This window comes from Taudactylus pleione, unplaced genomic scaffold (genome assembly GCF_031769625.1).
Source record: "Taudactylus pleione unplaced genomic scaffold, aTauple2 ptg000451l, whole genome shotgun sequence".
NCBI lineage: Eukaryota > Metazoa > Chordata > Amphibia > Anura > Myobatrachidae > Taudactylus > Taudactylus pleione.
The window spans coordinates 4,283,617-4,307,731 of record NW_028284853.1 but is presented as its reverse complement, the minus strand read 5'-3'; the positions used below and the strand labels follow the sequence as shown (position 1 = coordinate 4,307,731).

The following is a 24,115-nucleotide window of genomic DNA, read 5'->3' as shown; positions in this document are numbered from 1 at the left end:
TGCACGAATACAATGGCATAATCATGCTGTCATTTTTTGGTCTGCTAGTGGATGTGCTGCTTAACGAGTGTTCCAAAACATTTCTAAAAATATTGAAACTCCAGACGAGAGCTTCCAAGTTCCTGTTCCTTTCACAGAAAACAGTTCAACCTCCTGGTTAAATATTAATAAGTGAAAGTTCAAACAGCACTGGTACTCCTATTCAGTTTCCACTATATAAATATATAAAACACATAGGAGTCCAAAATCTTTAACGCTTCATTTACTGTAACATGCTGCAAGTATCCTCTTTTTATAAAAAGCTGTATTTCCCAGCCTGAAAGGATCAAAGATTGAACAGGACTTCTCAATAACAGAAGGCACGAACGCAATTGCAAGTTAATACTTGTTAGAAAAACACAATCACCCTCATGTTACTATTCCTTTGTTCCAAATAAAACAAACGTAATCCGTTTCAATAAAAGTTCTTTAATAAAAATCTGATTCGCTAGAAAAATATGTAGTAAAATTTTTATTAATCTTAAAATGTTCCATAAAAACAAAAATAAAAAAAATACTTCTCACATGGAGCTCTGTACTTGTATTCCATAATTGCTCCAGTAGGTTGTTCTCCAACCACTGCTGGTATCTTACAGTTTGCTTTGCAGGCGTCACGGTCTCTAGAGTGACCGGCCACACAAGTATAAATAAGTCAGCTAACATAAAAGCACTTACTCTCACCGTAACATGGATTTAAAAGCATGATAAGATCTGGCTACTCCCTTGACAGTCATCTCCCCAGTAAATCTTTGCCTTCCTTCTCGTTTTATTAACATGCAAAGGTGAATGTCAAGCTCATAATACTGGCTAATGTATAGCCATCAGGATGTACAGTTGCTGTGGCTGAAGCCACTGTGATGTCCCAAGCATCGACATAGCCAACGTTGATCCCCAGGAAAACTTCCCTTAACACTAGATTCTGGGTGTATCCATGGAAGTCCGATTGTCTTTCCACCGCGGAATCGGTTTGCCTGGTGTTTTCTGATTTGATGATGACTTTGGTGTCGGGGCTCCTGAGGAACAGCCGTTCTATGGCTGTACGGATGTTGAGAGCCCGTTTAATGTAAAGCTTAAGGGGGAAATGTCTGAAATGCTGTCCAAATGTAATGGCGATGATGGTGTCCTTTCCCCCAATGATCTGGTCAATCTGACGACTCATATACATGTCATCCTTGAAGTTGTAATAGGCAAAATGTTCCAATGGGAACCCGTGTCTCCTATAGGATACATAGAGGTCCTTCTCCATGCTCAGAGCGAGCATCGTCTTTTCCCAACCAGACCATCCTTTTTCATTGAAACGGAAATAATTCACGACTGATGAAAACAAAAACATGTGTTAGTGAAGGTTAATCCAGCATGGTGACATAGTGGTTAGCATTACTGCCTCCTAGCACTGTGGTCAATTCCTGCCCAAGGCCCCATCTGTGTGGAGTTTGTATGTTCTCATTGTGTTTGTATTGTGTTATCTCTGGACAATCTAGATTCTTCCTGCACTCCAAAGCAGGGGCGTTTCTAGAAAGGAGGGGGTCCGTGTGCAGTCTCCGACACAGGCCCCCTCCTCTCCGCCCGGCGGCTGGCAGCGCACTGAGCTGTGCGCGGCCAGCGCCAGGGTTATAGACTCTGGGCACTAGAGAGTGACCAGAGTCTATAGTGTATGCACAGGTCAATGGGAAAATGGCCGCCGCGGCCATTTTCCCTGTACTGCGCATGCGCAATTGATGGGAAAATGGCCGCCTTGGCCATTTTCCTGTCTTTTTACAGTGCCAGATGCCCGTGCCGACGTGGGACTCCGGAGAGGTAAGTAGTAATATGGGTGCAGGGTGTGCGGTGCGGGGCCCACCTGGACCCAGGGGCCCATGTTCCCCGCAAACCCTGCACCCATTATAGATACGCCCCTGCTCCAAAGACCTATTGGTAGGATAATGGACTCCTGACAACAACAATTAACCCTTGTGTGTCCATGTGGTTGGGAATATAGATTGTAAGCTCCACTGGGGCAGGGACTGATATGAATGACTGAAATATGCTCTGCAAAGTGCTGGGTAACGTGTGCGCTGCATAAATAACTTTATAGATAATAATGATGTTCTCTGGTCGACTGATCACGAAGAATGTACATTTCTTACTCTAAACATGACTTGTAAATGCCAGATATTTAAGTTACTGTATGTATATATTTGAAACAAAAATGCAAACAAGGGCGCTCCCTAGTGCAATAACATCACCATCCACCTCTGTGCTAGAGAATAATAAAGTGAACACATAGATATATGTTAATAAAATGGTTAATCTGACAACTCAATAGAATCCCCACGGACAGTTCTTCAAAAGATTTGACTGCCTCAGGGACATAACCTGCATGACGCCATGCCATGAGTGTCAGGATAAAACACGTTGAGTAAAGATCAGATAAGCCTGAAAGGTGCCTACACACTTGGAGATATTTTACACAATTTGCCCAATTCCGACGCATCGTGACGACAAATCGTGTAAAATATGCCCAAATCGGGAGTGTCCACTCATGATCACGATTCGCATCCCCACAGTTCGTACATCGCATCTTCAGATCTGCCGTGCTGTAGGGCAGATCTGACAATCTCAGTCACGATGCACTGGAATAGTTAGGAGGCACGATAGATTGTTTGTCACATTGGACAGTTTTTAACACCAAATCGTGCCAATGACTGCCGGGGAGCTGCTGGGGAGAGTTCAAGGGGAAATCGGACACAATGTCGGATCGTGAGCACATCGCCAAGTGTGTAGGCACCTTTACTGATTTTACAATATTGTACAAGCGATTCTTTTTTGGCATTCGCTATTTGTCCTAACAGAATGACACTATGTATTTTTTTGGTTTGTATTTTCATTCATGAGTCATTAAAAGAAGAAATATCTTTTGAAGCACCGTCTCTTGGGAGCCTATGGACTTATCAGATAAACCATTCTATTCACCAATATTGGTGCGGTTTAAGGTTTAACTTTAATTATTACCCTCTCGCACAGAGGTGGATGATGATGTTATTGCACTAGGAGGCGCCCTTGTTTGTTCTTGGAGTATGGTTTGGATCTGACGAGGCTGCTGCCGTTGTCCCTTACCTGGGGATTATACTAGGCATTTTTTTTTATTTTATTGGACACATTTATGTTGCTTGGACACAATCATTGGATATTTATTATAGATTACTGTGGCAACACGCCACAGAAAATGGCCGCTTAGAGTAATCTTATGTGACAATGGTTTCACTATGCCGTATATAGCAGCAATAACAATTCACAATGCGCTAAGTGTATACTTAAATAGCAATTACTGCATATCAGTGGCGTAAGTCCTGGATGCAACAGGAGCATTCCCCTGCAGGCACCAAGTGTCGGGGATTGTACTCTAGGTCACAGGCTGCCTGTAGAAAGGCAGTGGCATCCATTACACAAGCTGCACTGCTTCCTGTGCACTTTCCTGCACTCCACCTACAAGCTACACTCTCGTCCATGCCACGAGCCGGTGAGAGAAATGGGATTTGCAGGAGAACTTGCCTCACTGTTATACCACTGCTGCATAGATAGGTTTCCACTAATAGAGGAACTGCATGTGTTGTATTGGTCAGTATCTGTATAAATAGGATGTAGTTATAATACCGACAGTCGGGATGCCGATGCCGAGAATGCCGGGGCTGGAATCCTGACACCTGTCAGAATCCCGATGCTGCCATCTTGACGATAAGTAGTGGGGATAGGGGGAGGCAGGGACAGATTTCCCACTAGGTAACCTAGGCGCACGCCTAGGGCCCGGCGGGATCCAAGGGGCCCATGGACAGACCCCTTTGCCTCAAAAAATCTGTCCGGTCAAAATGCTCCCAGAGGAGCACTGCGTGAGTAACGCATGACGTCATGAGAGTCCCACTGTCTGCGCAGTACACTGTCAAAGACACAGAGTGACTGCGCATAACAGGGGGGAGGGGGAAGGGTCACCAGGTCAGCCGCCCAGCCTCAGCTGCTCCAGACCACGCACCGATTCCCCCTATACTGCCTGCAATAGGGACGGAATCAATACGGCAAGCCCCGCCCCATATCACCGCAAATCTTCGCATTACATTGTGAGGGGCCTAATGAATCGAGGTGTCCCAATTAGCAACCTGTCCTGTAATGCAGCAGCTGCAGCATTAACTGTAATTATGTTATGTATGTGTATATATATTATATATACACACACTGTATATACACACATATATATATATATATATATATATACATACACACATATATATATATATATATATAAATATGTTAGTGTCTATGTATGTTATCGTGTATAAGTTTTAGTGTATATGATTGTGTATATGTGTGTGTATACTGTGCATGTTTTAGTGTATATGTGTGTGTATACTGTGCATGTTTTAGTGTATATGATTGTGTATATGAGTGTGTGTATACTGTGCATGTTTTAGTGTATATGTATGTGTGTATACTGTGCATGTTTTAGTGTATATGTGTGTGTATACTGTGCATGTGTTAGTGCATAGTGTGTGTGTGTGTGTGTGTGTGTGTGTGTGTGTGTGTGTGTGTGTGTGTGTGTATTGTGGCAGTATCACCAGAGGTGGCATTGGTGAGCAGCAGTTTCTGTGTGGGGTAGGGGAGATCCGCCCACACAGACTAGAAAAGCATTATGGGAAGATGCCTAATTGCTGCCTTGTGGATAGAGCTCAGGTGTGGGCTGATGTGAAGGCGGACCAGTCAGGCTGCCATGTGAAACAGTCTATGTGGGCTTGTGGCAGCCAGAGAGCCCAGTGAAGCTGAGCGAGCCATTGGGGGCCAGGAGGCCTGTGTCTGGACCTTGCAGGAGGCAAGGGGGGACCACAAACTCTGAGACTGTGTGACATTAAAGCAGTGAAGCTGCAGGCTGAGGAAGCCAGGACCTATATCTGTATGATACAGAGAAGGCCACCAGGACTGACTGTATTTGTGTAGCTGTTGCAGCCAAGCCAGGCTGGTAGAGACTTTGTTGGCAGACTAGCTGCACCACATTAGAGAGAGCTCAAGAAGTGAGTTAGATGCCCTAAACAGGGTCTAGGTTGTTTATTATTTTCTGTTCCTTGTGTTGTACTTGTTTTCCCTGCTGGAAGTAAAGCACCATCTCATTTGTTTTGCTTATAAACTGTGTGTGGACCCTCATTAAGCACCTAAACACTGCACCAATCCACCCTCTGCCGAGCTAATTACCCCCAAGATATCACATTTGGTGGAGAATGTGGGTAAAAAGATTCTACGCACACAGGTCTACGCAACAAGATCTGCGCAGAAAGTGGATTACAGCAGCTAATGGAAAAATTGATGTTTTCTGCACCTGCCTAGTGGACTCAACAGTGCAATGCTCATCAGGCTGGTGAGTGAAGATAAGTCTATTATGAAGTGTTGTTTAAACAAAACAATTGTCTGCAAATGTGCACTTCCTCAGCATTGGAAGGGTTAAAAGAAATTTTGTGATTTATCCTGGTGATTGCTCATGCTCATTAAATCAAGGTTTGGTACTGAGAGCAGAGGTTCCTATTGAAAGGCTATTGAGACTGCTTGATACATGCTGGTAATTGTAATTGTAATGCCACTTGAAGAAAATGTTTTGCTGTGTTGAAAATACTTCTGAAGGCAAAGTGTGATACAGTAAAAACAATAACAAGTTGTTCCTGTGTATTTTGTGCCAAGAATCATGGGAAATAAAAAGAAAAATTCTAAAGGCAGAATTATTCCTACAAAGGTTCATTCTCAGTCTAGAGAGGTGGAAAACCTGGGCTGGAGTTTACAGTCTGAATGTGAAGAAAGTCAGTTACATGGAAGGGATTTAAAGCAGTTTGAAATCCTCTGTGGTGAATCCTTTCAAATTGATGGGGTAAACAGTGTTATTACATTGAAAGAGACATTTACAAAGCAGAATAAAGATGTCAGTGTTTGTGATCAGTGTATGGTGCAAGGTCCGTCCAGAAAGGACTATATCATCCTGGAAGAATTTGACATTAAGCGTAAAGTTTTGAATGAAAGTAATACGTATTATGCTGGGAAGGTTAATGACTTAATGGAACAATTGGCTGATGAGAGAAATTTTCATGAGCAAGCTGAAAAGAAATTACAAAGTGAATCTTTGGAGAGAGAGCTTAACCTTGCCCATGGCAGGACTTGGAAATTACAAGAACAAAGTGAGAACCTTAAGAAGTGTCTGCTAAGTACACAGAACCAGTAGCATAGATTCCAAGTGGAGAGGAATACCAAAGAACTGGAGTTGCAAAGTGAATTAAACGTGGCAGGGTCTGAAATAAATTTACAAAAAAGTTGAGACTTGCTGAACATGAAGTTGTGGAGCGCAATCTGCTGCAATCTGAAAGCAAGTTGAAAAGCACCATGGTGAAAATTGCCCAGCTGGAAGAGCAGCTGTCTGTGGCTCAGAAAAAGTTCCACATGGTAGTGGGAAAACCACAAGAGGAAAAGAAGTTAAATAACATTCTGAAGTTGAATTCTGAACCTAAAATGGCATCTGATGTCTTCAGTGAATCCAGTGTGGCAGAAGTACATAAACACAAGCAGCAATTGTTACAGATTGATCCTGAAAAGCCTGGCATGCAGAGTGATATGCTACCAGTACAGAGTGTCTTGTGTGATGAGCAGCGGCCAAAGTGAATTGCGGGAACTGAGATGTTCCAGAGTTATGTCTTTCAGCAGCAATGGGACCATAGAGATGTCCTCATTAACTGTGTGACATTAAAGCAGTAAAGTTGCAGGCTGAGGAAGCCAGGGCCTATATCTGTATGATACAGGGAAGGCCACCAGGACTGACTGTATTTGTGTAGCTGTGGCAGCCAAGCCAAGCCAGGCTGGAGCCGGTGATAGACCTGCAAGAAGCAGGTAGAGACTTTGTTGGCAGACTAGCTGCACCACATTAGAGAGGGCTCAAGAAGGGAGTTAGACGTCCTAAACAGGGGCTAGATTGTTTATTATTTTCTGTTCCTTGTGTTGTACCTGTTTTCCCTGCTGGAAGTAAAGCACCATCTCATTTGTTTTGCTTGAAAGCTTTGTGTGGACCCTCATTAAGCACCTAAACACTGCACCAATCCACCCTCTGCTGAGATAATTACCCCCAAGATATCACAGTATAAAATAAATAAATATATATATATATATATATATATATATATATACACACACACACATATATACACTGTATATATCCACGATCAGCGGCACTCATCGGACACAGTTTTCTCAACAGTAAAACAAAGACTGCTTCAACGTTTCGAGTTTATTTCAATCTCGTTTCATTGTTCCTGATGATGAGTTGAAATAAACTCGAAATGTAGAAGCAGTCTTTGTTTTACTTTTGAGAAAACTGTGTCCGATGAGTGGCGCTGAACATGGATTGACATATATATTTATTGGTCTGGCAGGCACCACGGAGTGCCAATCACACAGGATAGATATATATATATCTATTAGCAAGGTCGGGGAACTGGTACCATCTCCTGGGGTAGATGGCACTGTGCAGTGGCTGAGAAATCACACAAAGTCCACTGGTCTGGTGCAACTGGTCTCCGCCAGTTTTATTAGGCAATACAAACAAAATAAACAGAAATAGACACTTTGCCGTCTGGCACTAACTATACAGAAGTGATCCTAGCACACTAATAAACAAAGTATTAGAAGGGTTTTTCAGATTTAGTTTACCTGCTTTCATCAACCTGATTCTCACACAGAGACACGAAAGTCTGTCCTTTCCCCAGGCAGTGTCTCCCTCTAATGATCAGCCTCACAGCACTAAAAAACAGCCACATGGCTGAAAACCCTAATTAGCCTCCTGTGAAGCTAATAACCCAAAAAGCTCCCAACACAAACACCTTCCTGAGGTTTCAAAAGACATAGGTCAAGAATCTAGGGAAAATATACCTGCCTGTCACTATGATGCCAGTGACCTTGGATGAAACGCGTTGGGAAGCTGTACTCTTGCCTTTATGAGCTACTAAGATAAGCATTTTTAAATCAGTTGCTGGTTATAAACTTGATTTTCCGCACATCTTAATCTGCTTTTAATATACATTATTGGGGTTGTGCAATATATGTTACTGACTGTTGACACTTTATTCAATATCACGGTGTTGAGATTTTTTATGCATTGTGTTTTTAAATAAGCACATGGATAATAAGTATTCTTTGATTTTAAAGGTCCTTTTAACCAAACTCTGAGACATTAGACACTTTAAAGGATCAATTTCATTTCTATTTCGTTACTTCTTCTGTGTGTTCATATTGTCTTTTTATTGTTTGTCTGTACCACTATGTCTGTATAAACTTGGAATAAATTATTTATACTTATATTTATTGCACATGCACTTTAATTATTAGAGACGCCTGTCGCTGTATCATTCACTACTTCCATATATATATATATATATATACATATATATATATATCCCACCCAGGAAATCCTGCGTTTGCCCCTGGGCCCGCGGCTTGCCCCAGGGCTCAGCCCCATGCACATTAGCCTCTGCACAGTGCCACTGCCAGGCTTGCTACTGTCCACCAGCAGCACGCAGAGGCCAGAGGGACAGGCAGAGCTGCAGAGGCCCCAGATCTCAGGAAAGCACAGCAGCCAGCCAGGTAGGGTACTGTGTTAGAGTGGGTACACACCTGAACGACTGGCAATCGTGCCGATGTTCAGGGTGAATTGCCTTCACCCTGGACATCGCATGGTTGCCGGTACACAATACACGATTTAATGAACGACGGAATGATCACTTGTTCCGTCCTTCATTAATATATATGGCGCCGCATGCAATATCGTGTGATTGGCAGCATGGCCAATCACACGATATCGCTTGTGACAGTGCAAATCGGGCAAACACACTACAATTTGTCGTTCCGATTTGGCCAAATTGGGCCGATATCGTGCAAGTGCATAGCCGGCCTTATTCTCAAATACTCTGTACTATAGATTGATTTATGTCATTTTTATGTTGTGCAATCTGATTTAAAATTGAATAATGAATAATTATGGGGTCAGCAATTATCGGTAGACTATGCACGCACCGTGATCACACTGTGCAAACGCCAAGGTATAGTGCTATTATTATTTGAGGGAGGGGGGCCCCAAACTGGTATGTTGCCTAGGGCCCCATGAGGTACAAATCCAGCTCTGGAGTGAGGGCTAGGACATTAGGGTTAGGCACTAGAGGGAGGGTTAGAGTTAGGTGCTAGGGGAAGGGGGGGGTTAGGTTTAGGCAGTGGGGAGGGAAGGTTAAGTTTAGGGGTAGGGGATGAGGTAGGATTAGGATACTTACTGACAGGTGTCGGTATGCTAAGCCTGTCAGGATGCTGGCCATATCCAATCCGTAAATACAAATATGTATTAAACTGTTCATAATACACAAGTAGAAGATAAAAAGCTTTTATGATCTACCCGGAAAATTCATTGAAGGCAGAGCTAAAGGGCATGTCCAAATCATGGGCATCTTTTTAAATGGTGGCTCTAGTCTAGCTACCCCCAAAAGCAGAGGTCACCGTATCCAGCTGCTGGATGTGCAGCAATTCACTGATGTCACCAAACCAGAACGTGCCGCCCAAATTATTCAAGTAGCTTTTGAGGACGCCATTGAAAAAAAAAGACATCAGGAAGCCCAGCAGCCGGATGCAGTGATCTCTGTGCAAGAAGGGTCCCAGCACAAAACGGTCACAGACACCCCTCATTGGTATTTGCCGTCTGTACAACCTATGGAGCAGTTTCCAGCCAAAAGGTGGAAGTTTTTTCCTTTTAGGTTATTTTCAACTTATGTTCATTTCTTTCAGCCACAGTGTCCACAGGGTGAGTGAAGTGAAACTTACGGTTGATGCCGTCAGTGAAGTACATGATATACTGACGTAACGTTGAGTCTCCGATGAGATAGAGTTTCTTCCCCTGTAGACACTTAATGAAGTCCTCCCCGGTTTTATAATCCGTCATGTTGCAGTAAACAGGGTTCCACATATTATTGAAAAAGTATCCACTTGGGACTGGAGAGCTCATTCCTGTCTGACATTTTGGCTTTGGGTTTGATGCGGAGACTGGAAAAGAGAAGCATTATTAAATCGCATACTGCAGAGCTCGACAAAACCCGGGGGCCAGGTCGCCATGGCGACCAGATTTGGAGCAACCCCCTGCCGCCGCTAGTGTAGTGCAGACCGTGAGCGCAGTCCACACTACACAGTAACAAACACACAGCTGTCAGCGGCGGCTGTGTGTTTGTTATAGCAGCCGATGAGAGTCAGACCGACTCTCATTGGCTGCTGCATCCACCGAGTGAGCCGGCTGGAGCTCACTCATGAGCTCTGCCTTCCGGCTTCCCCCACAGCGGGTGATGGGAGAGACGTCATTACGTCTCTCCCATAGTGCAGAGCGAGCCTGGAGGAGTGGACAGCAGTGGTCATCGGCAGGAGCGGGGATCAGGTAAGTTCTGGGTTTTTTTGTGTGTGTAAGGGGCACTGCATGGGGGGTGGCTACAGGGGGCACCGCATAGAGGGGGTGATCATTACTGGGCCACTCTACAGGGTGAGGCCACTACTAGGGGCACTGCATAGTGGGGACTACTACTGGGGTCACTGTATAGGGAGGACTACTACTGGGGGGACAACTACTGGGGGCAATCTATAGGGGGGACCACTTCTGGGGGCTCTGACTAAAGGGCCACTACATAGGGGGACCACTACTGGGGGCACTGCATAGGGGGGTGGCCGCTACTAGGGGCACTGTATGGGGTGGTGGCCACTACTGGGGCACTGTATAAGGGGGGGTGCTAATAGGGCACTGTATGGGGGGGCGCTCTATTAGGGTCAATGCATAGTGGGTCTTCTACTGGGGGCAATGCATAGTGGGGACTACTGCTGGGGGCAATGCATAGGGGGACCACTGCTGGGGGCAATGTATATGGGGCACTACTGGAGGCACTGCATAGGCGGACCACTACTGGGGGCACTGCATAGGTGTGCCCAAAGCATATTCTTGCACCTGGGCCCATCACTCTCTAGTTTGGCCACTGCCGGCGGTGGCTTTGCTTGCCCAGTGTTTTTTGGCTGCAGATAGGTGGTCTTTCTGGGGGTTGGTTGCCTGGAGAGGGGGGTTAGCTGCTCAGTAATGTGGCTGTGGGAGGGTGGTTTACCTGGGGTACTTTGTTAGTGGTGTGGCCATGGGGGTTGGTTGCCCGGGGCGTAGGTGCTAAATAATGCTGCCCCGGGGGAAGGGGGGGTCTGGCTCCTACACTTTCATCCTGGCTCTTAGATTTAAGAAACATTTGTCAAGCCCTGGCATAAATATAACATAAGTAACATGTATCCATTTAGGTGTAGTTCCACAACTTTACCCAATAGTAAATTATATCAAAAATATTGGGCCTGATTCAGAGCCGGTCGCTATTTGCGCTCGCTCGTCCAGAAAATAGGGGTGGCTATTCAAATGAACCGTTCGCTGTTTGCGGTCTGTTCACACCTCTAGGTCTGAATGAGCGAACAAAACTTGCGTTCGTTTTTTGGGAAACTACGCCCCCTGGCCGCTCGCATCCTACGTCATGTCCGCTATTTATTAGATTAATCGAGTACATCGACCAGCTTATGAACTGCTCGCTATTCTTGTGGTTGGTGTTTGCTACCACAATTTTGCGAGCAGTTCAGGCTAAAAAAAAACCCAGTGACGTGGTCAATGACGCTGCTGTTTAAATTATGCACACCCATAAAATGCCCGTTTTGACCTTTAAGCACGCCTGCGATCGGATCTCCACTCCCCGTTTTCAAGCACCTTCCCCTGTTACCACCCACATACGCCTCATCCTGTCACTCAAATTATCAGGCATTCGCTATTTTGCGAGCACATGAATTTCGGCCGCACTGACTGGTTCGCGCATGCGTATAACGATCCGTACGCATGCGCAGATGAGCGAACATCGGTCAGAACGAAAGAGTGGCCGCTTACGAGTGGCTCTGAATCAGGCCCATTGTCTGCACACCCAAAAACACACATAGGGGTCTATTTACTAAGCAGTGTTAGCAGACAGAGTGAAAGGTGATAAGAAAGTGATAAGGTGTCAGCCAATCAGCTCCCAACTGTCATTTTTCAAACACAGTCTGTGAGATGACAGTTGGGAGCCGATTGGCTGGCACCTTATCACTTTTCACTCTGTCTCCTAACACTGCTTAGTACATAGGCCCTCATTCAGAGCCGCACGTTAACAACAGTACGCTCGTTGCGTTCCGATGTTGACTAACCGCGCATGCGTCGGTGTTACACTGCGCATGTGCGTACGGCAGATTGCGAGTTTTTTTTCTCTCGTTCCTAAAATAGCGTACAGGAAGTGACATGTCAAATGTGATTGACAGAACAGGGCGTTTTTGGGTGTTGACGGGGGTGGAGATGAAAAAACGCAGGCGTGGCGAGGCATTTTTGGGGCGTACATACATTAGCAGATGCGAACGTCAAATGTGTTCGGACCGTCTCATACGTCACTGAAACATCCGCTTTCCCTTCAAAATGCTCGCACAGCTTAGGGTCAGGATTACTCGACCACATTGGCGATGGCCTTCTCCTCCGTCCCGGGACTCAAGGATGGTGCTGCGATTAATCGCGGCTGGTCAGTAAAGTAATTAGTGTTGGATTGAAAACCGGCTTGGTATGTGTTTGGAAAGCAGTTTATTGGGATAGCACAAAAGCGTACGCAGGTGGAAATCAGAGCTGCTAATGTCATGATTACACAATCAATTAGCGTACATTTTTGGTGTTTTATTTTGGCCACAATTTGTTGGTTATGGCCTATTGTAACAATAATGTCCTCATGTTTTAATTAGCTCCCCTTTTTTTTGGTTTACTGTGGAATTTGCATCGCTATGTGATTTTTTAAACGTTCCTTAAAGAGGCCTTTTTTTTTTTTTAAGAGGGTCAGTTTTTGCCTTTAGGGCCAGGATTAAATGTAACCCATTTGTACAATAATGTCACAATACAATGTCAGTTTTTTGTTTTAAATTTATTGTTTAAACACAAACAAATTGGCCTAATATTTTGTTGCCTTTTTTTTGTGGCAAAGATATTTGTTAAAAAAAAAAAAAAAGCCATAACTGGTAACATAAACGTAAATACCAAATGTAAAAAAATTTCACAAGAAAGGAGAGGGAAGTTTTGACCAGAAAGGAATATGAGCCAAGCACAGAAGGAGTGTGGGAAAAGTCGCCATTGCTGTCACCGTTTTCTCGCCCATTTGGCTGGGTGAGGGTGGGCGCCAGACCGGGTCCGGGATGCCATCGGGCTGGCCTGTCCAGAGGCAGATGTTGTGGCCTCTGGACTAGGCACAGGGCTAGGCACATTTGGAGGATTGGCTGATGTTGTGCCAGAGGTGGAGGATCCGGATGTTCCGGCAGGAAGGGAGGTCGGCTCCACCATGTGCTGGCGAACGAGCTGCTCCAGGGCATCGGCGATGCGGATGTTGGCCCTGGTATTTTCCGCCAGGGCCTGAGCAATGGTCACGTTGGCCGCAGCATTTTGCTCCAGGGCCTCAGCCACCCGTATCAGACTGGCGTCCATCCTCTGCAGAATCTCCGTATGGAAATCCGATTTAAAATTGAGTTCTGTGAGGAGGCCCACTGCCTGCGAGGGGGCACGCCCTGGACTGGCTTCTGCAGGGTCCTCAGCCGGATGTACTGGTTCCTCCCCTGCAGAGCCAGCAGAAATTCTGCGGCCAAGGCTCCCCTCTGGAGCAGACTCATCCGCCTCTGTCTCTGTTAGGAAAAATGCGAAAAGACTCACATTAGAATCTACATATTGGCACAATAGCATTTCAGAGTTGGTGACATCACAAGACTTACCTTGGCCAACATGAGGAGCCGCAAAGTCTGGCATGTCCGTATCCATGTTGGACACGCCAAACACCTCCACAGCCTGCACACACCCCTGTGCCAGCTCTTCTAAGTCTGTCAACTCCAATGACACAGGGGTGGGACCCCCACCTGTCCCCCTTGCATGCCTAGCCCTGTCGGCAAGTTTTTGCTTGAGACGATATTTGAAGTCTGCCCATCTGTGGAATGAAATTGGAACCATTATCCTTTTTTTTACAATGGGGTTTGTTTATAGGATGGGAAAGTGTTTACTTACCGCCGTTTGACATCCCGGGCTAGACGGACATAATCACCCACCCTATTGACAGCAACGGCGACCTCCTCCCACATTCTCCACTTCTGGTTTTGGCTCATATTCCTGGCTGCCTGGGGCAGGATGTCAACGCACTTCTGGATCAAAACCTCCATCTCCTTGCTTGTGAAATGTGGCTGCCTTTTTTTTTTGGCAGCTTTGGCGGGTTGACTGGGGCCAGCAGTCTCTTCCATGTCATCCTCCTCACCTATTTGGGTAAATATGCAGATTTAGCCACTTCACAACTTGCCCAATATTATGTTTTAAAAGAATCATTGAGACAAAATGCATGAAGGCCTTACCGCCGGATTTTTGGCCATTGTTTCCCTGGTCTGAAGCCATGTCTCTGCTTCCAGAATGAAATCAACCAGAAATTCAATGTGATTTCGTGACGTATTTATACATGCGTCCTTAGTTTGCGGCCGCATCATTGATTGTGCGTCCCTATGATTCATCCTTAATTTGTGCGGGAAAATAAACACTATTTATGGCTTGGTGTGTGTGGAGTCGAGGTTGCGTTGTTGGTTTGTTGGCGGTTAAGGTGGTTGGATTTGGTTGTTTGCGGTTGGAGGATTTGGCGGAGTTTGGTTTTTTTTGGTTTTGCTACAGTTGTTTTGGTTTTCCGTTCGCATTTTTTTGGTTGATTTTTTTCCATCGTTTCCTGATTTGGTAAGTTTTGTGCAGTCTAATTTGTGGCCAATTGGTGTCTACTTCTGGTTTTTGGTTTTATATATTTTTTTTGACACTAATTTCATCTATTTTAGTTTGTTTTGGCTTTCGGACCCAAAGACCTTTTTGTTGGAAATCTTATATATTCGAGTTGGGTAAGTCCATTTTTTTTCTTGCATTTGCGAACTAATTAACGCATTTTGGACAGTTGGTGTAGTGACTTGCATTTGCGAACTAATTAACGCATTTTGGACAGTTGGTGTAGTGACGCATTTGCGAACTAATTAACGCATTTTGGACAGTTGGTGTAGTGACTTGCATTTGCGAACTAATTAACGCATTTTGGACAGTTGGTGTAGTGACTTGCATTTGCGAACTAATTAACGCATTTTGGACAGTTGGTGTAGTGACTTGCATTTGCGAACTAATTAACGCATTTTGGACAGTTGGTGTAGTGACTTGCATTTGCGAACTAATTAACGCATTTTGGACAGTTGGTGTAGTGACTTGCATTTGCGAACTAATTAACGCATTTTGGACAGTTGGTGTAGTGACTTGCATTTGCGAACTAATTAACGCATTTTGGACAGTTGGTGTAGTGACTTGCATTTGCGAACTAATTAACGCATTTTGGACAGTTGGTGTAGTGACTTGCATTTGCAAACTAATTAACGCATTTTGGACAGTTGGTGTAGTGACTTGCATTTGCGAAATAATTAACGCATTTTGGACAGTTGGTGTAGTGACTTGCATTTGCGAAATAATTAACGCATTTTTCGAGGCTTATTCATCATGTAAACCAGTTTTGCTTTTCCCTTTTCCATTTTTGGGGTCCATTTGACACCTATTTGACGTACGGTGTGCAATGTCGTTTTCATCGATGGCCAAATGTGTGTTTCGCCTATTTTATGTGTTGGCTTGCACCAATTTGACAAACAAAAAATCACCCTCTAAATTTTTGATGTCTCATTTTTGGCTTTTTTACAGTTTATACGTATCATGACAATACCCCGGCATGTAAGCAGCTATGGATGGTATCATAAAGCTAAGTTGTTTTATGTTACTTTTGGGGTGGCTCAAAAGCCTTACATTGTAAACTTTGAATTTCAGGTAGATCTGGGGCGAATTGTTCTGGCCCTGCTCCCGGAAGACGACCAACCTCAAACTCGTCCCAGGCGTAGGCATCGTAGGCATGCAAGGCCCCAGATATTTCGAACACGTGTCACCCTTTTTGGAATGCCCGATGATGAGGTTTTAAGACACTACCGTCTACCTCCCAAAATCATTATAGACACTCTCTCATTAATAGAAAGTGATCTTGAGCGGCAAATTGACAGTCCAACAGCAATACCACCACTGACGCAATTTATGGCGGTGTTACATTTCTGTGCCTCAGGATCGTTTCAAACAACGGTGGGAATAGTGGCGGGCATCTCCCAATCCTCCTTTTCCAGGATCCTGAGGGCAGTGATGGAGGCACTTTTCAAGCACCTCCATCATTTTATTAAAATGCCTTTGGATATGGGTGCCCTTAGTGTGGCCAAGGCCAATTTTTACCAAATAGCTGGCTTCCCACACATCATAGGGGTTGTGGATGGTACTCACATACCACTTCAGCCTCCAGCACGGCTGGAGGCAATATTTAGAAACCGTAAACACTATCACTCCCTGAATGTAATGGTGGTATGTGATGCCTCCCTCCAGATCCTGTCCCTGAATGCTAAATTACCAGGAAGTGCTCATGACTCCTTCGTCATCCGGCAATCAGGGATATGGCAGAAATTAACCAACCTACAAGCTGGTGATGCGTGGCTTCTGGGTAAGTGGAGACCTTTAGTACATAACAATGTTACGCTTGATACACAGTGTTCCTGATGTTGGCTATATTTTTTCACAGGAGACAGTGGATACCCTTGCATGTCCTGGCTGCTCACTCCTTATTTGGCTCCCACACCAGGGCCACAAAGTGCGTATAATTCCGCACTTACAGCCACCAGGAAAGTGGTGGAGCGCTGTATCGGCCTTTTAAAAGGCCGATTCAGATGCCTCCACCGCTCTGGTGGCGAGCTCATGTATGTGCCGGATATGGTGTCTAAAATTGTGGTCCTGTGTGGGATATTTCACAACATTGCCATAAGGAGTGGTGTCCCAATGCAGCCAGAGGATGCCTTACCTGAGGATGGCCCCCCCGAGGTTGGTCGTAGGTCAGTATGTGGGGGGGCCATACGCGATGATGTGGTGGCCAGATTTTTTAGGTAAGTTGTAACAAAACTACAGTGTTTATACCTAATGTGTTTGTGTTTGTTTGCGAACATCTAATTTTGTGTTTTTTTTCTCACCATCTTCTGTTTGGTCACATAATCTTTGGCACTCCAACGCTCACTACTTCCTGCTACCCTTACCAAACCTGGATCTGGTCCTTTTGGGCATATATTCTGGAACCCATATTGCAACGCCATGTTTGTGGAATCATGTTGGCATGGTCCTTCGTCAACCAGTTCTTGATTTTTTGTTTTAATTTAATTATTTCTTGGTATGTGTTGTATTTGAATTTATCACTGTGTTCTTTTTTTGGGAGTGACCACTTTGTTTTCTCTGTTATGTTGTGAATAAATGTTTGGAGAGTGAAATGGTCTTCCTTTTTTGGGACGTTAACAGCAAGTGTAACCAGGTTAACCCAAGTTACATTTGACTAAGGGGTAATCCAGTACTGACGCCAGTTGAGCTAAACTGAAATATGTTTTCAGCTTCCCAATCCACACCAAAAGGAAGCCTGGCCCAACCTTGGGATTTGTAAGATTGGCCTAAGCAGCTTGCGCACCAACTAGGAACCTGTAAAATGTAGAAATATGTAATTGACACTACACCCAAAAAGGGAAATGACATTGTTACTGTTCTGTGTTTCTTGTGTCTGTTTGACATACAAAGACAAAACACAATCTAACTTTTAAAAAAGGGAAATCCTTGCAGGAACAGTCTACTTATGTCATGCTAAACTATCTTGGTTTTGGATTTTAAAAATGAGCCAGAACGTATATTTGTCGGAATAAATTTATTTATAAACGTGAACATAAAAAAAAAAAACCTACTGGCGAAGGAGGCCAGACAGCCGGTCGAGGGCCACCAGAATGCCGATTACATGTTGCCGCATCTGGCCAACACAATCCGCCACCTCTTGCCGACGCCTCTGTTCCTCTGTGGGTGAGAAAAGTGTGTGGGTTAATACAACAATAGGGAATCCACATTAAAAAAACAAAAACACAACGAAATCACTCCTAAACCTAAAAAATAATAAAAAAAAGGGGGTGCTGGCAAAAATACAAGGCCTATGTACAAATTCCCACAGGTGTGATATGTGTATGTTGAAATCACCAGGAAGAGGTAAAGGCAAACTGCAAAATCACCAAAAGTCAAGCCACAAAAACACGAAGAAAGGCACGACACATGATTACATACAAACAGTTTGTGCTTTAAAAAAAAACAAAATAAAAACATACCGGGAGCCAAAACGGGAGCTCCGGAAATGCCTCCATGATCCTCCTCGGAGGATCCGTCATTCCCCAAAGAATGGGGAGGAGTTATGATGGACTCCGGGGAGGGGGTAATTGGAAGAGGGGTGGGTGGAGGAGAGGGGGAAGTGGGACGGAGGGGAAGGAGGCCCAACATTTCCGGGAGAGGGTCTGGGAAGGATGGGGAGGAGTGGGGAATAGGGGAAAGATTTGGGGTGGAGTGTTGGCTGGGGGTTGGGGATAGTGGCCGGGAACGCCGTCTGGACGGACGGTGACGGCGGAGTCTTGGCTGTCCCCCTAAAATATGACAAAGAATTGCAGTTAGTTTATGGACAAATCCGGGGACCAAAACTAAAAAAAAAACAAAAACCAAAAAATAAGCCAAATAGGAGTAGAATGAATAAATCAGAAATAGAGGGAAAACATGCACACGCAGATATGAGTACAAATAAGAAATAGGACAGACAGGAAAACATGCACACGCAGATATGAGTACAAATAAGAAATAGGACAGACAGGAAAACATGCACACGCAGATATGAGTACAAATAAGAAATAGGACAGACAGGAAAACATGCACACGCAGATATGAGTACAAATAAGAAATAGGACAGACAGGAAAACATGCACACGCAGATATGAGTACAAATAAGAAATAGGACAGACAGGAAAACATGCACACGCAGATATGAGTACAAATAAGGAATAGGACAGACAGGAAAACATGCACACGCAGATATGAGTACAAATAAGAAATAGGACAGACAGGAAAACATGCACACGCAGTTTGCCCCACAAACACAAACATTAAAACCACAATACATAACACTTACTTTCCAGGATCTCCATGCGAAAGCATGCCAGCAAGCGGGGCGTTCGCCGTTGCAGGTCGGACCACCTGCGCTCCAGCTGCCCGATGTTGCGGCGTGAGCCGAAGGACCGCAGGCGGGACCGTGCCTCTGCATACGCGGAGCGCTTCTGCCGGTTGGTCATGGATTGAGGTTGGCTGGTGATCCGGCGATCCATGACCTCCGTAAGCACCAGCAGCTTGCGCCTGGTGAATGCGGAGGCTCTCATGATGGCAATGGTGTTTTTCTTAAAAATCATTTTTGATAAAGTGTGTAAAAATTTTCTGATTGGCTAATGTATTTTGGAAATTAACAGGAGCAATTTTATTGGTTAGTGTATGAGTCATGTGTTCGACAGGGCCAGAAATCTCTGGAGAGTTATGATAGGCTTGATGCAGTGACATGCGTAAGCAAATTTAAATAAAGAAATGAACCCAGGGAAATATGCGGGGATCCACAGCAATAGTACAATTGTTTAATTGTGGTTCACATGTTTTTTGAACAATAAAAGCGAATGTTTCATCCGTACGTATTCTGCGGGTAAACACAAACACGGACAAGAGTAAAGTTTCTTGCACTGTGTTGAAAAAAACAAACAATTATGCTAATTGATACATTGATTGGCATGATACGATTGATGGAGGTAGGCAGAATAAAGGAGCAGGTAGTCGACATCTGACAAGGCCACTTCCTGTTTATACTTGTGCGTGCGTTCCTTTCAAGCCATTTCGGGGATGTACGCTCGCTATTTCGTACGCTCGTTAGTTAGAGGAGGGGTCGTCAGAGTTTAGGGAGGAATTTTAGATGCGAACGAAAATACGAGCGAGCCATTGAATTTAAATATTTTTGTACGTACGCCTAACGTACGTGCGCCCGCTTGCGAGTGGGTCTGAATGAGGGCCATAGACCCCATAGTCCCAAAGAAATGTGTTTAAACATTTAATAAAATATGAGCATTAATAAGTCTGTTAAACATTCGATATGGCAGTCTTTTTTGTCACAAATAATACAATATAAAATCATCCAGTTATAAGTAAACAGTGTTACACTCTGGAGCAACTATGTTGCAGTCTGAAAAATGCAACTGTGTTAATACTAAAATATGAAAGAATCCAAAGAAAGTCCCAGGGTAGTATAAAGGAAAAGGATTGTCTGAAGTTTGCACAGCTTGCTGTTTGTATCAGGCTGTAAAGTGCAGTAAGGAAAAAAAGAAGGAGATTGCTTTGTATGCAGGCTACCCACAGACCACAGGGTGTAGTCATCCTGTATTTGAATTGAAAATACAACCCAAACGCTTATCTGTCACTTTATTGTTCTCCTAAATCTGATGTGAACCTTCTTTTAATCCATCCTACAGTGATCCAAAAGGTAAAATAACCCACATGCAAATGAATCAATAGGTGTCCGTCTGCGAATAGCCAATCAGAGCGGATTGTCTCTGATTGACGGTAGCATGAGAAAACTGTTCTGATTGGCTGTTTGTATATTAACTTCTGGTGGTCAGTGAATGGACTTTATTGCAAGTCAGGTCAATGATCTTCATTCATTGACTACATACATACACAAACAGCCAATCAGAGGAGATTTCTCAACCTCTAGCCACTCAATGGCAAGATGTTATCAATGATTTATCAGCAACTTTATTACTAGATTGAAGAAAAGAGGATGTACTATGTATTTATGAGAATAAAGTGGAAAATGAGGGGTTGCAATGTGCATTTATTTCAAACAAATGATAATTGCACATGTTCATTTACTATTACATGTTTGTGGAACTGCAAGTTAAAGTAGACCCTCACTGCCAAATTTGGACTTTCGTTATTCTACTCTCTAAGAAATTATATATATATTTATTTATTTATTTATTTATTTTATTATTCATTTTTTTCAAAAATTTAAAAAATACCTGAGTTTACAATACTTTTTAAATAGCCAACCCTTTGGTGATGCTACCACCAAAGTGGTAACCCTTTTGTGGTGTTGGGAGAACTAAAGTCCTATCCCAATCGAAAACACGCACACACAGTTTTGGTTACATTTGTCAATATTATTAGAAGCGCTCTTATACAAGATCTTTAAAAGGGGTTTTATTTTTTTAATAAATAAAATGGTTCAATAAATACAACAAATCTCCAGTTCACCAGTACAGACATCAATTACCATTACCAATAATCCCAGTCAATCTTAATGTAGTCATACTTCATGGTGGCAGAAAAATACACCATCTCTTCTGCTTCATGTTTACTCAAAGTAATAGCAAAAGAAAGCAGGTAGAAAGAAGGGTAACACTTACTGCCGCACTCGGTAACGGTTATAGGCACAAAGCTTTTAGTGATTTCCACAGCAATGTTTGACCTTCAAAAATGAATAGTAAATAAAAGGTTTATATTGTGCAGTTAGTATGAAAGGTAAAATGTTTGCAATGACAAACAGGAGATTAACTGTGAAGTCACATCAGTCAGGTACTAACACACACAGAACAGCATGACAAACTGGAGACTACAGTAAAATAAAAGTAAGACCGGATAGAAAATGAAGCAAAGTTAAGCCATATTAAACTGGTTCACAATGCCTTGATAGGATGTAAGATATTTGTCATAGCAAATGTATGTGTGTACAGTATATATATTTCGTCCATGTCGAAATTCTGAATGTGTACATACTGTATTCCAGTACCCCCAGAGAAGAGATGTACTTACCTGAGGCTCAACAAAGTCAGGTGTGTGCACATGTGTGTGTTGAAGGAGGTATGACTATGGCAATGCAACAGGGTTTCTACTACCTTCTATTCGGGATATAGTTAGTGAGACTGGCAGCTGCGATGCTGCCGGTCTATATCCCGACCTGAGAAGCCCAACAAGGGACTTTAAGATAGGTGTTGAAATACTGATGACTATCTTAATCCAGACGCCGGAATCCAGAAGGACGCCAACCCGAACAAGGTAAGTCTGGGGTACTCTTAGCTGTTAGCCATGGAGGGGAGGGTTAGGTAGCATACCGGGGTTAGTGTTAGGTTCTTTGGGGGGGTGTTAGGGATAGGCATCCCTAGGGGGGGAGCAGGGCGTTTCTAGAGAGGAGGGGGCCCGTGTGCAGTCTCCCCCATGGGCCCCCTCTTCTCCGCCCGGCGGCTGGCATAGCACTGAGCTGTGCGCGTCCAGCACTGGAGTTATAGACTCTGGGCACTAGAGTGTGCCCAGAGTCTATAATGAATGCACAGGTTATTGGGAAAATGGCCACGGTGGCCATTTTCCCTGTACTGTGCATGCGCAAACGACGGGAAAAAAGGCCACCGCGGCCATTTTTCAGTCATGTTAGAGCGCCGGACCCCCACGCCGATGTGGGACTCCGGAGAGGTAAGTAATATTATGGGTGCAGGGTGTGCGGTGCAGGGCCCCACTGGACCCAGGGGCCCATGTTCCCCGCACACATTATAGATACGCCCCTGGGGGGAAGGATAGGCACCACTGGGGGGGTTAGGGACTAAGGGGGAGGGTTAGGTTTAGGCACAAAGCGGAGAGGATTAGGTTTAGGCACTACCGTGTAAGGTTAGGGTTAGGCTACGAGAAGGGAGGGTTAGGGGGAGAGGGTAAGTATACCAACCATCGGGATGCTGCTGTCGGTATTTTGACAGGAGGCATCCCGACAGCCGGCATTACATACCCATTCCCTTCTATTCACATTTGCTCACAAGATTTATGCAGAAGGTAATGAAGCACGACACGTATATAATGAATGGATATTATACCTTGCAAATAGGAGATTTTCCTCAGGAGTGAGATATGACACAGGACGGACAACCCCCCTCATCTCAGTCAGACTCTCACAATTGAAGTTTGGAACTTTGAAACAATAGTAGGCCTCTTCATATTCAGAGTCCACAAACTCACAGATCTCCTTCCCGTCTTCTTTGTCAAGCATTAAACCACATGTCGTGGCCTCTTGTTTACCATCCTTTTCAAATTTCCCTTGAAAGTCAATAAAACCTTGACTGGAATGTCTCGCCCTCCAGATAGCCGCGATGCCTTCGCTGGGGTGCCACAAGAGAGTGGAGGCTTCAGCTTTGCCCGCCCAGTACAAAGGAAAGCGGACATGGTATGACCCATTGTTGAAGTCTTCTACTGCTCCAGACACAGAAGCTCCGAGGGGTTTAGAAATTAGCCTTGGCCTAATGAAGTCTCCTCCGTAGGTCTTCCTGTTGCCATGGTGGTCGTACATATCGAGCTGAACCACAAGGTCCTCTCCAACACAATACCGTGCCCTGGGGTTCACTATGAAAGCCTTACTGTCTCTCCCACTTGTGCTTCTATTAAAGTTGCTGAATTCAACATTGGGGATGAGATTTTGGATTTTGTTAAACATTGCATCTATTCTTTCTTGCAGCTCAGTTATCTTAGGAGGAAGTACTAATTCCTTTATCCCTGGGAAAGTGTTTTTAGTTCGTATTGGCCCTTTGCAGCTTGCAGGGGAAGGCGGCACCAAATCCTGAAATTTAAATTTTGTTTGAAAAAAGAATATTGCTAGCAGTGTGTCAATGATCTTCAAAACAAGAATACCTCCCTATTAAATTGGATCTCTGGCTGTCTTTCATTCTGTCTCATGAGAACCTGTGTTCCTGACCCCTATTATTTAGTAATCTGTAGGTGTAGAATTTTATGGACACACCTGAACCTTTACATGATGGACTTAAGAATTTTTAAAACTGCTCAGCACACTTGAGAAGAATCATTTGACAATTAAATAGAAAAGGTTTACATTTTACTTAAGATTCTTATACTGGGGCTGATGTAAAATTTAAAGGATTTTGTGGCAAAAACACAAGGGTAAAACAGACTTGACTACTCTTCTTGAACCTCGGGTGGCATTTACGTAGGGATGGAATA

At 44.2% G+C, this 24,115-nt stretch overlaps 1 protein-coding gene across 1 annotated transcript in view; it reads right to left on the bottom strand.

Annotated features, from left to right (window-relative positions):
• Positions 1 to 493: 493 nt before the first annotated feature.
• The window catches only part of LOC148505524 (NXPE family member 4-like), a 48,126-nt gene continuing 24,504 nt past the window's right edge, over positions 494 to 24,115 (bottom strand). The window contains exons 3-6 of the mRNA XM_088448083.1: positions 22,981 to 23,717; positions 21,529 to 21,590; positions 9,892 to 10,110; positions 494 to 1,353 (exon numbers count right to left, since the gene is read on the bottom strand). Of these exons, the coding sequence (XP_088304209.1) occupies positions 809 to 1,353; positions 9,892 to 10,110; positions 21,529 to 21,590; positions 22,981 to 23,717 (1,563 nt within the window). The 3' untranslated portion in view covers positions 494 to 808. The remainder of the gene's footprint in view (positions 1,354 to 9,891; positions 10,111 to 21,528; positions 21,591 to 22,980; positions 23,718 to 24,115) is intronic.